This window comes from Pristis pectinata, chromosome 15 (genome assembly GCF_009764475.1).
Source record: "Pristis pectinata isolate sPriPec2 chromosome 15, sPriPec2.1.pri, whole genome shotgun sequence".
NCBI classification, from domain to species: domain Eukaryota; kingdom Metazoa; phylum Chordata; class Chondrichthyes; order Rhinopristiformes; family Pristidae; genus Pristis; species Pristis pectinata.
The window spans coordinates 36,463,079-36,477,838 of record NC_067419.1 but is presented as its reverse complement, the minus strand read 5'-3'; the positions used below and the strand labels follow the sequence as shown (position 1 = coordinate 36,477,838).

Sequence of the window (14,760 nt, the reverse complement as noted above, 5' to 3'; positions counted from 1 at the left end):
AGAGCAGTGATAGGTGGACAAAAGAGGGGAGGCGGGGTGGGCACAGGGTGGTGATAGGTAGATGCAGGTAAGAGATAGTGATAGGCTGGTGTGGGGGAGGAGGGGAGAGCAGATCCACTGGGGGGGGGGGGTTGGTCAAAGGTAAGGAGAGACAGGAAAAAAAGGCAGAAAAATGAAACTAAGAAAGGGAAGAAGAGAAGAATCATGGCGGGGGAGGGGGGTTGTTGTGGGGAAGGGGGGTGGGGATTACCTAAAGTGGGAGAATTCAATATTCATGCTGTTAGGCTGCAAGGTTCCAAGATGGAAAATGAGGTGCTGTTCCTCCAGTTTGCACTTGGAATTCTCCTGGCAGTGGAGGAGGCTGAGGACTGTCGTATCAGTGAAAGTGTTGGAGGGGGAGTTGGAGTGACTGGCAATGGGAAGATGCAGGTCACGGTACGGACAGAGAGCAGGTGTCTGCGAAATGGTCACCTAGTCTGCGTTTGGTCTCACCAACATAGAGGAGGCCACACTTGGAGCACTGAATGCAGTAGATGATATTGAGGGAGGTGCTCTGCTACCTATCGCTGCTCTGCTTTTCCCTCCTGTATATTGGGCTTCCCCTTTTCCTATCTTCAGTCCTGAAGAACGGTCCTGACCTGAAACGTTGACCACCTGCTTTTCTCCACGGATGCTGCCTGGCCTGCTGAGTTCCTCCAGCATCATCGTGTTTTTCATCAGAAAAAATATGGTTGGCTACATTAAATGACAATAGCTAGACAAGCCTGAGGGTCCCAAAAGCAGAGAACATGACACACTGGTCAGAGTGAGGGAAGACTTATGAGGATTGAGAAGGGATTGGTCTGTGGATCAAGATTGCAATTCAAGGCCTGCATACAATTAAAGAACAGATCAGGCTCAAGCAAGAGGGATTGAAACAGATATCATCAGTTTAAGTAGGACAAACTGGAATATTTTTTAAAGGTATTTAAAAACTGGGTAAATGGAAAGGTGTGGACTAATGGCAATTGGATTGAACGGCAGACCAGTTTCAAGGAGTGGAATGCATATTTCTAGTTCCTTGTTTCCTAGTTTTGCTGTTACTTTAAGACCATAAGACCATAAGACATAGGAGCAGAATTAGGCCATTTGGCCCATCGAGTCTGCTCCGCCATTCAATCATGGCTGATTTATTTTTCCCCTTAAACCCATTCTCCTGCCTTCTCCCCATAACCTTTGATGCCCTTACTAATCAAGAAACTATCAACCTCCAATTTAAATATACCCAGTAACTTAGCCTCTACAGCCATCTGTGGCAATGAATTCCACAGATTCACCACCCCCTGGCTAAAGAAATTCCTCTTCCTCTCTGTTCTAAAGGAATGTCCTTTTCACCTGAGGCTGTGCCCTCTGGTCCTGGACCTCCCACTACTGGAAACATCCTCTCCACGTCTACTCTATCCAGGCCTTTCAATATTTGGTAGGTTTCAATGAGATCCCCCCTCAAGCTTCTAAACTCCAGCGAGTACAGGCCCAGAGCCATCAAATGCTCCTCATACATTAACCCTTTCATTCCCAGGATCATTCTTGTAAACCCCTTCTGGATCCTCTCCAGTGCCAGCACATCCTTTCTGAGAAATGGGGCCCAAAACTGCTTAAAATGCTCCAGATGTGGTCTGACCAATGCCTTATAAAGCCTCAGCATTACATCCTTGCTTTTATATCTAGTCCTCTCGAAATTAATTCTAACATTGCATTTGCCTTCCTTACTACTGACTCAACCTGCAAGTTAACCTTCAGGGAATCCTGCACTAGGACTCCCAAGTCCCCTTGCACCTCCGATTTCTGAATCACTCCCCGTTTAGAAATAGTCTACGCCTTTATTCCTTCTACCAAAGTACATGAACATACACTTCCCTATGCTGTATTCCATCTGCTACTTCTTTGCCCACTCTCCCAATCTGTCCAAGTCCTTCTGCAGACTCCCTGCTTCCTCAACACTACCTGCCCCTCCACCTATCTTTGTGTCATCTGCAAACTTGGCCACAAAGCCATCAATTCCATCATCCAGATCATTAACATACTGTATAACATGAAAAGTAGTGGACCCAACACTGACCCCTGATGAAAATCACTAGTCACCGGCAGCCAACCAGAAAAGGCCCCCTTTATTCCCACTCTTTGCTTTCTGCTAGTCAGCCAATCTTCTATCCATGCTAGTACCTTTCCTGTAATACCATGGGCTCCTATCTTGTTTAGCAGCCTCATGTGTGGCACCTTGTCAAAGGCCTTATGAAAATCCAAGTCAACAACATCCACTGACTCCCCTTTGTCTATCCTGCCTGTTACTTCCTCAAAGAATTCCAACAGATTTGTCAGGCAAGATCGCTCCTTAAGGAAACCATGCTGACTTCAGCCTATTTTATCATGTGCTTCCAAGTACCCCGAAACCTCATCCTTTATAATGGACTCTAACATCTTACCAACCACTGAAGTCAGGCTAACTGGCCTATAATTTCTTGTCTTTTGCTTCCCTCCCTTCTTAAAGAGTGGAGTGACGTTTGCAAGTTTCCAGTCCTCTGGAACCATTCCTGACTCCAGTGATTGTTGAGAGATCACTACTAATGCCTCCACAATCTCTTCAGCTACCTTTTCAGAACCCTGGGGTGTAGTCCATCCTGTCCAGGTGACTTACCCATCTTCAGACCTTTCAGCTTCCCAAACACCTTCTCCTTAGTAATAGTGACTGCACTCACTTCTGCCCCCTGACTCTCTCGAATTTCTGGCATGTTTCTGGTGTCTTCCACAGTGAAGACTGATGCAAAATACTTATTCAGTTTGTCCGCCATTTCCTTGTTCCCCATCACTACTTCTCCAGTGTCATTTTCCAGTGGTCTGATGTCCACTCTTGCCTCTCTTTTACTCTTTACATATCTGAAAAAACTTTTGCTATCCTCTTTTATATTATTGGCTAGCTTACCTTCATATTTCATCTTTTCTCCCCTTATTGCTTTTTTAGTTGCCTTCTGTTGGTTTTTAAAAGCTTTCCAATCCTCTAGCTTCCCACTAATTTTTGCAATATTGTATGCCCTCTTTTGCTTTTATGCCGTCTTTGACTTCCCTTCTCAGTCATGGTTGCCTCATCCTCCCCTTAGAATGCTTCTTCTTCTTTGAGATAAACTGATCCTGTGTCTTCCTAATTACTCCCGAAACTCCTGCCATTCCTGCTCTACCGTCATCCCCGCTAGGGTCCCCTTCCAATCAACTTTGGGCAGCTCCTCTCTCATGCCTCTGTAGTTACCTTTACTCAACTGGAATACCGATACATCTGATTTTAGCTTCTCCCTCTCAAACTGCAGGGTGAATTCTATCAAGTTATGATCACTGCCTCCTGACGGTTTCTTTATCTTAAACTCCCTTATGAAGTCTGGTTCATTGCACAACACCAAATCTAGAATTGCCTTTTCCCTAGTGGGCTCGACCACAAGCTGCTCTAAAAGCCATCTCATAGGCATTGTACAAATTCCTTCTCTTGGGATCCAGTACCAACCTGATTTTCCTAATCTACCTGCATATTGAAATCCCCCATGACCACCGTAACATTGCCCTTTTTACATGCCTTTTCTATCTCCTGTTGTAATTTGTACCCTACATCCTGGCTACTGTTCGGAGGCCTGTATATAACTCCCAATAGGGTCTTTTTACCCTTGATGTTTCTTAACTCTACCCACAAGGATTCTAGATCTTCTGATCCTATGTCACTTCTTGCTAACGATTTGATTTCATTTTTCACCAACAGAACCACCCCACCCCCTCTGCCCACCTGCCTGTCTTTTCAATAGAATGTGTATCCTTGGATCTTTCAACCACAACTGTGATGCTCACATCATACCCGCCAATTTCTAACTGCACTATAAGCTCATCTACCTTATAAGATAAGATAAGATATCTTCATTAGTCACATGTACATCGAAACACACAGTGAAATGCATCTTTTGCGTAGAGTGTTCTGGGGGCAGCCCGCAGGTGTCGCCACGCTTCCAACGTCAACATGGCATGCCCAGAACTTCCTAACCCATATGTCTTTGGAATATGGGAGGAAACCAGAGGAAACCCATGCAGACACGGGGAGAACGTACAAACTCCTTACAGACAGTGGCCAGAATTGAACCCGGGTTGCTGGCGCTGTAATAGCATTATGCTACTTGCTACACTACCATGCCTGCCCTACTGTAATACCTTCAGTCCTGTATTCACCACCCATCTTCTCAAATCTTTCTCAACTTTGTGGAGCAATTGGGAAGACAAGTGAATTGGCTATGTCTTCAAGTGGGTTTCTCCTGGGACCAATCAAGTAGTTCCTATATTGTGTGTCACTCTGTTCTTTCCCCCAGTTGCTGCTTTGTTACGTGGTGCACAATCTCTGACCCAGTGGTATCAGAGGAACAAAATTCCCCATGTCCTGTAATGTATTAGTCATTCATAGACCCTTTCCTCCCTGAAAGCTACCACTATTAATATTTATTTAATGATTCAATGGCTGTAGGATCTGCAGACTGCATCTGCCAATTTACACAATACTCCTGCAGGAGAAGAGAGCTTATAATACCAGGCCATTGGAGGCATGCCAGTATCTGACATTTAACATGTAAAGTGGAAGCAATGATATTAGTTTCAACTCCGGCTTGGCAATTAGAGATGTGGGAATCTCCTTTGACAACAGATTAATGAGACAGTATAGATTTTCAATTTATATCCTTCTATCTATTCAACAGCTCCTACATTCCTCAAAAGAGAGCTTAGAAAATAGCTGCTTTATATACAATTAGCTGAAGTAATTCCAATATAGTAAAACTCCTATAATCTGCTATCCGATAATTCGGAAATTACAATGGTTTGGCATCCGTCTCTAGGCATTGATTCCCACACTCCCTTTAATGCATTGAGGTCCCTGTTCCTACACTCCCGTGAAACTTGCCTGATTCTGTTTCCTATGTTCCCTTGAAACTTGTTTCCTGCATTCCCTTTAAACTTACAGGGTTCACCGGAAAAATTTATTGTTCTACTGTGTTATTTTTAAAAAGATTAAAGGTATGTGGGACTGTTAGTAGGAATAGCATGCAACCGTCTGGAAAATCCGATAGTCTGACTCCAGAAAAATCTTGAGCATTCCAGATTAATGGAGTTTTATTGTAGTCTTATCTGTCAGAAGCTGCAAGCCTGGTGGCAGATGAGAAGGATTCTGAGAGAGGACCCTGCAGTTTTGCAGTTTCTCTGAATCTTACAACATAAGGGCCATTTGCCTGTCTATCATCCACCCTTTTGCTTGTAGTCAGTAGCCCAGAGAAATTCTCTGTGTACAGGCAGTGTAGATAGGGAATTAATACATACATATTTATTACGACATAGAGGGAGGCCATTCAGCCCATCAGACAGTACTAGCTCCTAGGTGAACAATCCCTTCAATCCCATTGCCCCACTTATCTCTCTGTAACCTATTTTCTCCCACGTGCCCACTAATGCCCCCCCCCCACCCACCCAGATCATTCTCGCTTCTCTCCTCTTCCATCAGGTCGAAGATACAGGACCCTGAGGGCACATACTACCAGGCTTAAGGACAGCTTCTATCCCACTGTGATAAGACTATTGAATGGTTCCCCTATACGATGAGATGGACTCTGACCTCATGATCTACCTTGTTATGACCTTGCACCTTATTGCCTACCTGCACTGCACTTTCTCTGTAGCTGTGACACTTTACTCTGTACTGTTATTGTTTCTACCTGTACTACATCAATGCACTCTGTACTAACTCAATGTAACTGCACTGTGTAATGAATTGACCTGTATGAACGGTATGCAAGACAAGTTTTTCACTGTACCTCGGTACAAGTGACAATAATAAACCAATACCAATACCAATACTTTTCTGCCACCATCTGTACTTGGGGCAATGTACAGAAGTAAATTAGCTTACCTGCACATCCTTGGACTGTGGCAGGAAACCAAAGCATCCAGGAGATACCCAGGTGGTCACAGGGAGAATGTGCAGACTCCACACAGGGAGCAGCCAAGGTCAGGATCGACCCTGTGTTGCTGAAGCTTTGAGGCGGGAGGGTGGGGCTGGGGAGCCAGAGGGTGAAATGTGTGGGTAGTAGGTGGGGGATAACGGGAGGGGGATAAAAATGGGTGGTTCCCCCTTCCCCATTTGGTTCCATCTGCCCTTCACTTCTCCCTAACGGTTCCCATTATCACCTTCCTTACTTATCCACTCCAGCAATGGTAGCCTTTGCATTCCTGCTTATCACCCTCCCCCTCCCCTACCTGGCTCGATCTGCCTGTCATCCTTCACCCCACCTCAGTCCATCAATCACCTCTGGCCCCTGTCTCCCCACTCCCTTTCTCCTCTTTATACTGGTGATTTCCCCTCTCCACTTTTATTCCTGACGCAGCGTCTCGACGTGAAACGTTGACAATTCCTCTCCCCTCACAGATGTTGCTCGACCCGCTGAGTTCCTCCAGCAGATTGTTTGTAGTTCCAGATTCCAGCATCTGCAGTCTCTTGTGTCTCTAGTTACAATACTGGATCTCCCCAACCATGTGGAAAATTGCCAAGTGATGTCCTGCTCACAGTCTGGCCAGTTACTGCCCAATGAGTCTATTCTTCATCATCAGCAAAATCATAGAAGGTGCCATCCACATGTTATAAAATGACCCTTACTCACCAATGACCAGCTCACCGATGCCTAATTTGGATATTGCCAGGACCATTTGGATCCTGACCTGATGATATCCTTGATCCAAAGAGCTGAATTCCAGAGGTGAGGTGAGAGTGACTGCCTTTGACATCAAGGCAGCATTTGGTCAAGTGCGGCATCAAGGTGCTATGCTAAAGTGAAGTCAATGGGCTTCAAAAGGAAAAAAAACTCCAGTGGTTAGAGTCACACCTGACCGAAAGGAAGATGGTTGTGGTTCCAGGACATCACGGCAGGAGTTCTTCAGGGTAGTGCCCTTGCCCAAACATCTTCAGCCACTTCATCAATGACCTTCCTTCCATTATAAGGTAAAAGTAGGGACCTTCACTAATGATTGCACAATGTTCATTTCTATTTGCAACTCATCAGCAAAGGGAGCAGGACACACCTGTTTGTAGCAAGACCTAGACAATATTCGTACATGGGCTGATGAGTAGCAGGTCACAGAAATTCCAAGTGACTATCTCCAACATGAGAGAGAGTAATCACCTATCTTAACTTATAATGGCATTACCATCACCAAGCCATCCACCATCAACATCTCGGGGGTCACCACTGACCAGGAACTCAACTGGACTAGCCACATAGATACCATGCCCACCAGAGCAGATTAGGGTGGTTATCCTGCAGTAAATAACTCATGTCCTGACACCCAAGGCTATGCATGGTCTAAAAGTCATGTTAGGAACCTATCAGAATACTCTCAGCTCGCCTAGATGAGTTGAGCACCAACAACCCTCAAGAAGGTGGACACCATCCAGGGCAAAGTAGCGGGCTGTTTAACTGCCCTAAAGATTCATCCCCAGTACTGGTACACAGTGACTGCAGTGGGTACCCTCTACAAAATGCATGGCAGTTATCTGTCCATGCTTCTCTAACAGCAGCTTCTAAACCCACGGCCTCTACCTCAAAGAAGGACAAGGGCATCAGGTGCATGGGATCACCACTAGCTGCAAGTTTCCCTCCAAATCACGCACCATCCTGCCATGGAAAAATACTTCCACTCCTTCATCGCCGCCAGGTCAAATCCCGGAACTCCCTCCCTGACAGCACTGTAGGACTACCTTCACCAGAAGGACTGGAGCAGTTCAAGAATGCAGCTCACCATCACTTCCTTAGTGATTAGGCATGGGCCATAAACGCTGGCCTTGATTGTGACACCCAGATCTCAAAACATAGGTAAAAATGTATCCTGTTCTGAATACCAAGGAGGATATTGGTGATCTAAGGGTTGATTCCCCTCGCATTCCATCAGGTCCTCTTTGGAAACCTTTGTCTGCCAAGGAGCCATGGACAGATTCAGCTTGTCCAGTGCCCAAGCTGGTGGCATGGAGTACCCAGTGCCATGCCAGACAATAAATGTTGCAAATACTCAGCAAGTCAGGCAGCACCTGTGGAGAGGGAAACAGATATAATGCTTCAGTTTGATTGCCTTGAATTTAGTGACCATTAGCTCTGCACTTTATTTTTAGTGTGATGTACTTACTCAAAATATTTAATGCATTTTACAGGATTCCTCTAACCCATTTCAAGCCAATAAGACACATCTTGAGAGAAAACAACAAACTTGAAGACTTTCTAGTGAACCACAATTCAACTTTACTCACCCAAAAATACAGCAGCTGTTACCCTTCCGAATTCTTGATGCTTCATGATGTTGGTGTCACCTCTGAGCCTTTATCAAATTATATGGATGTGAGTTTTCATTAACATAGAGTCATAGAATCATAGAGTCATACAGCACAGAAACAGGCTCTTTGGCCCAACCTGTCAACCAAGATGCCCACCTAAGCTAGTCCCATTTGCCTGCATTTGGCCCATATCCCTCTGAACCTTTCCTATCTATGTGCCTGTTTGAATGTCTTTTAAATGTTGTATTGTATCTGCCTCAACCACTTCCTCCAGCAGCTTGTTCCATATACAATACATACCGCCCTCTGTGTGAAGAAGCTGCCACTCCGGTCCCTTTTAAATCTTTCCCCTCTCACCTTAAATCTATGCCCCCTAGTTTTTGATTCTCTTTCCCTGGGAAAGACTGTGTGCATTCACCCTATCTATGCTCCCCATGATTTATTACATGCCTATAATGTCATCCCTCAGTTTCCTTTGCTCCTAGTCTGCTCAACCTCTCTCCATAACTCAGGCCCTCGAGTCCTGGCAACAGTCTCGTAAATCTTCTTTGCACTCCTTCTAGCTTAATGACATCTTTCCTATAACAGGGTAAGCAAAACTGTACACTACTCCAGGTGCGGCCTCACTGACATCTTGTACAACTGCAACATAACGTCCCAACTCCTATGCTCAGTACCCTGACTGATGAAGACCAGCGTGCCAAACGCCTTCTTCACCACACTAGTCTACCTGTGATGCCACTTTCAGGGAACTGTGTACTTGTACTCCTAGGTCCCTCTTTTCCACAATGCTCCCCAGGGCCCTACCATTCATTGTGAAGATCCTACTCTGGTCTGACTTCCCAAAATGCATATTCAACATAGATAAAGATAAGATAAGATTTCTTTATTAGTCACATGTACATCGAAACACACAGTGAAATGCATCTTTGCATAGAGTGTTCTGGGGGCAGCCCGCTAGTGTCACCACGCTTCCGGTGCAACATAGCATGCCCACAGCTCCTAACCCGTACGTCTTCTGGAATGTGGGAGGAAACCAGAGCACCTGGAGGAAACCCACGCAGACATGGGGAGAACATACAAACTCCTTACAGACAGTGGCCGGAATTGAACCTGGGTAATAGCGTTACACTAACCGCTACGGATAAATTGAGAGCTAAGTGTTGAAGATCTAAATATTAAAACAGAAATGCTAGGAAGGGAAAAATTAGTTAAACATCCTGTGTAAGATAAGATATTTATTTATTAGTCACATGTACATCGAAACACACAGTGAAATGCATCTTTTTGTGTTACTGACAATGTGCTGGGGGGCAGCCCACAATGATGGATAACTCTTATCAGAACCCAGGGCAATGATGGATAACTCTTATCAGAACCCAGGGCATACTCAAATATGCATCATTGGTGTATAGCAGTGGCCCAACAGCTGATTTTAGGTGCCTGAACTGGATAACCTAAAAACAGCTTGAAGCAATACCAGATTGGAGAACATAGAAACATCCTTGAGGCACAGAAATTGATCTTCACCACCTCCCACTTTCTTCCTGTTTTTACACTCATACAACCAATCCCCCTCAGCTCCCGCATTCAAATAGCCACCTTCAGCTATTTTCCCTGGTACACTGCTTTGTGCACTTTCTATAAATGCCAAAAGAAAACCTTCCGTAGAGCGTTGCCCAGTTTTGACTTCGTCCATCTTAAAAATATCAAGTCCTTGCAGATTTTTGGAGCATCTGATTTTTTTTTTGTTAAATCAGATTTTGACTTTTAAACCTGCACCAATTGCAGGAAATCTCCCTAAGGACTGAAACTTTCAGGGATTGTTTCCCCTAATCACAGCTTTGCTTTGTGTCAGATTCCTCAGTAGTAATTGTGCAAATGTAACTCCGCTGCTTTTTCTGCTCACGTTGCCACGTCAAGAAGCAGAAGAAGTTTTGCAATTACTTATAACATCTCGCTGCAGCTAAGTTTGACAGTGCAAGGTTAGCATACTTAAGTATTTTTTCATATTTAAGATAAAGCTTTACCCTGTACATAATGTTCAGAGTGCTGTGGGGATCAGTGACTGAAACATCAAGTGCAGAAGATCTGATGCCGATCTTTAAAGGACAACAACTTTCTAAGCTTTGTTGTACAAAGGTCTTTCTGCTGAATTGAGTTTTAATGGCCAAGCAAATAAAGATTGGGTCACAGATACCAGGAAAAAGCTCACTTGATGATAAGATGTGAGCAAATACTTGGCGAATGTAATATGGTGTTATTCCCATTTGATAGGAAAGACAGCATTATTTAAATAGATTTGGAAACATTGATTTACAGACGGACCATATTGCCTTTATGCACTAGTCACAGAAAGCAAACTTGAAAATACAGCAACATTTAGAACATTGCTGGAGGTTTTGAGTACATGAGCAAGGATGTCTTGATACAACTGTGGAGGTGAGACCATACCTGGGGTACTGTGTGTAGTTTTGGTCTCCTTTAAGAAAGCATTTATTTGCCATGCAGGGAGTGCATTGAAGGTTCACCAGACTGAAGTGGCAGATGGAATATAGCGTAGGGAAGTGTGGGGTTATGCACTTTGGTAGGAAGATTAAAGGTGTAGACTATTTTCTAAATGAGGAGAAAATTCAGAAATCAGAGGTGCAAGGGGACTTGGGAGTCCTCGTTCAGGATTCCCTCAAGGTTAACTTGCAGGTTGAGTCAGTAATAAAGAAAGCAAATGGAATGTTAGCATTCGTTTTGAGAGGGCTGGAATATAAAAGCAAGGATGTACTGCAAGGAGGCTTTATAAGGCATTGGTCAGACTGCATTTGGAATATCGTGAGCAATTTTGGGCCCCGTATCTAAGGAAGGATGTGTTGGCCCTGGAGAGGGTCCAGAGGAGACTCACAAGAATGATCCCAGGAACGAAAGACTTAACATATGAAGTCTCTGGGCCTGTATTCAATGGAGTTCAGATGAATGAGGGGGGATCTCATTCTACCAGATACTGAAAGGCCTAGACAGAGTGGACATAGAGAGGATGTTTTCATCAGTAGGAGAGTCTAAGATCCAAGGGCACAGCCTCAGAATAAAGGGATGTCCCTTTAAAACTGAGATGAGAAGGAATTTCTTCAGCCAGAGGGTGGTGAATCTGTGGAGTTCGTTGCCACAGAAGGCTGTGGAGGCCAAGTCATTGGGTGTATTTAAGGCAGAGATTGATAAGTTCTTGATTGGTAATGGGGTTAAGGGTTACGGGGAGATGGCAGGATAATGGGATTGAAAAAATCAGCTATGACTGAGTGGCGGAGCAGACTTGATGGGTTGAATGGTCTAATTCTGCTCCTATATGGTCTTATGATTTGTAGGGTGGCAGGACTGCCAGATGAGGAGAGAACAGGTAAACCAGGCCTACATTCACTGGAGTTTAGAAGAATAAATTAGAATCTCATTGAAACATACAAAATTCTAACAGGGCTAGACAGACTGGATGTGCAGAGGATGTTTTCCCCAGATGGGTTCCAGAAAGAGTGGTGACGGATTCAGGATATGGGGTAAGATATTTAGGACAGAGGTGAGGAGAAATTTCTTCGCCTGGATGATGGTGAACCTATGCAATTCTGTTGTGGAGGTCGAATCACTGAATGTACTTAAAAAGAGGTAGGTAGATTTAGGCCACAAGATCATCAGGTATAGGAGCAGAATCAGGCCATTTGACCCATTGAGTCTGCTCTGCATTCAATCATGGCTGATTTTTTTTCAACCCCATTCTCCCGTCTTCTCCCTGTAACCCTTAACCTCCTTATCAATCAAGAACCTACCAATCTCTGCCTTAAATACACTCAATGACTTGTTTGACTTGATTTCTTAACACAGAAGGCATCAAGAGGTATGGGGACAATGCAGGAATATGTTATTGAGATAGAGTATCAGCCATAATCATATTGAGTGGAGCAGCAGGTTGAAAGCGATAAATGGCCTATTGCTGCTCCTGTGTTTCAATGTTTAGGGTTAGTAATTTGATGCGGACTTCTGACTGCGGTCAGTTAAAATCTCTGCAGTCTGATATAAAGCTAGGAAACAAACTCTGGCAGCATTCAAATCAAGATATCTGCCAAGTTCAAGGCTGTTCAATATTTTATGCTTGTTAAACCTACAGAAGAAATGATTTCAGAGTCAAACTTATGGTCAAAATACTGGAGATGATTGAGAGGGAGAGTGAAGGGTGTCTCTTCTTTTGGCCAGTTAGATATTAAGGATAATCCTCATTGTGATTCTTTTAAAACAAAACTGAGTAACTTAATGATTCAGTTCCTATAAAAAAAACTTTCTTTGGTGTTGCGAAGTTTACACAATATGCAATTTTACTTTTCCATTTGAATACATTAGGTTGTTTTATGGCAGAATCCCATTACATATTGTTTTCACAACACTCCCCTCATAAATTCACTGCACTTGTACTGCATTAAAGTGTGTAGACTGTTTGTCTGTATGCAGAAACATTTTTACATTTGAGCCAACTTAGTTATTGAGTTCCTCAGTGTATTATAGAGGTCTCACCCTTCTAGTGTTTGCTTTCCAGCTTGGTGTAAAGGAAGTTTAAAATATTCTTTTGACTCAGAATTCAGTATTTCTAACATTTAGAGAGAATGATCTTTATGTCACAATACAAGAACAAAATGTTTGGACACACTACAGAGTAGAATAAATGAATGTCAGCACATATACGTATGCATGCCAGGACTCCATTGTGGCTGAGCAGAGTGCAATGGATAACTTAAGTTATCTGAACAGATACCACGTTTTATAGATCAGAGTCCTATAGTGTGGCACATGTAGAACACACTGACAAATCTTGTGCTTCAAATAAGTTATATACTTAGGGCCATCAACTCATTTTGAGCAATTAGTTTTGTTTCTCAAATGTCCAAAGAACAAAGTTAAATGTCTAAATATATATAGTAGAATGATAATTAAGTTGCTCAGCTAACATTCAGCTACCTGAAATATTGGCCCAGAAAAGAAATTTAAACCCCACCATGAGAAGAGGGGAATTTAAATTCAAATAATTAAATAAATCTGGAATAAAAAGTTTGTATTGGCATTGATGACCATGAAATTACTGGATTGTTGTAAAAGTCCATTTGCTTCCTTCCAAATGTTCTTCAGGAAATCTGCCAACTTCATCCTTGTGTCTCCAGACCCAGACACATTGTTGACTGTTAACTGTTCTCTAAAATATCCAAGCAAGTTACTCAGTTCAGTGTCCACTAAGGGATGGAAGATGAAAGCCTGCCAAGCCAGTAGCGCCCACATTTTATGGGGTGGGTGGGAAGTGTTTGTCCATGCCCAGTTTGGGACATGGCAGGAGAGATCAAGTGAGGGCTACCTACAATGTCAGCTACAAAGTGATCCCATCACCAGCCACATCTGACCCTCCCCAGCTCTTTCTGCTTTCTGCAGGAAACACTCTCTCCGTGACTTCCTGGTTCACTCCTTCCTCCTCACCCATCCCTCCTCCTCCCCAGGCATTTTTCCATACAACTGTTAAGAGGTGTAACACCTGTCCCTACAACCCCTCCCTCACCACCATCCAGGGCGCTGATCAGCCATTCCAGGTGAGGCAGAGATTCACCTGCATCTCCTCCAACCTTGTTTATTGCATTCGGTGCACTTGATGTGGCCTCCTCTACATCAGTGAGACCAAGCACAGACTAGGCGACGGCTTTGCTGAGGACCTGCGCTCCATCCACCGTGACCTTCTGGAGCTCCCAGTTGATAGCCATTTTAATTCCCCTTACCATTCCCAAGCAAACCTGTCTGTTCTCAGCCTCCTCCACTGCCTGGGTGAGACTAAACACAAACTAGAGGAACAACACCTCATATTCCACTCAACCTAGCGGCATTAACATTGAATTCTCCTGTTCTGGGTAAACTGCTCCCTTTCTGTCCCTTTTCTCTCTCCTCATGATCTACCCAGTTCCTCCTACACCCATCTCAGACCCCCGGTCACCCTGTTTCTTTCCCCTCCTCCACCCCCTCCATCTGCCCGTCACCTACACACCCCTCCCACTATATCCCTTCCCCCTACTGTTCCCATCTGCCCTCTCCACCCCTCTTATTTGGTTCCATGATCCCCCTTTCATTCCTATCAGATTCCACCATTTACAGCCCTTTGTTGCCTCCATCTATCACCTCCCAGTCTCTGTCACTATTTCCACTCTTCCCTTCTCCATCTCCACACCTGGATCCACCTATTGCTTGCTGGCTCCTGCTCCACCCCTTCCCCTCACCTCTTTACACAGGATATTTTAGTCCAGATGAAAGGTCTCGACCTGAAATGTCGACTGTCCATTTCCCTCCACAGATGCTGCCTGACCTGCTGTTCCTCCAGCATCTTGTGTTTTGCT

At 44.2% G+C, this 14,760-nt stretch overlaps 1 protein-coding gene across 1 annotated transcript in view; it reads left to right on the top strand.

Moving 5' to 3' along the window:
- The window catches only part of nots (nothepsin), a 30,244-nt gene that overhangs the window by 1,700 nt on the left and 13,784 nt on the right, over positions 1-14,760 (top strand). Inside the window, exon 2 of the mRNA XM_052030273.1 lies at positions 8,246-8,429. Within this exon, the coding sequence (XP_051886233.1) occupies positions 8,246-8,429 (184 nt within the window). The remainder of the gene's footprint in view (positions 1-8,245; positions 8,430-14,760) is intronic.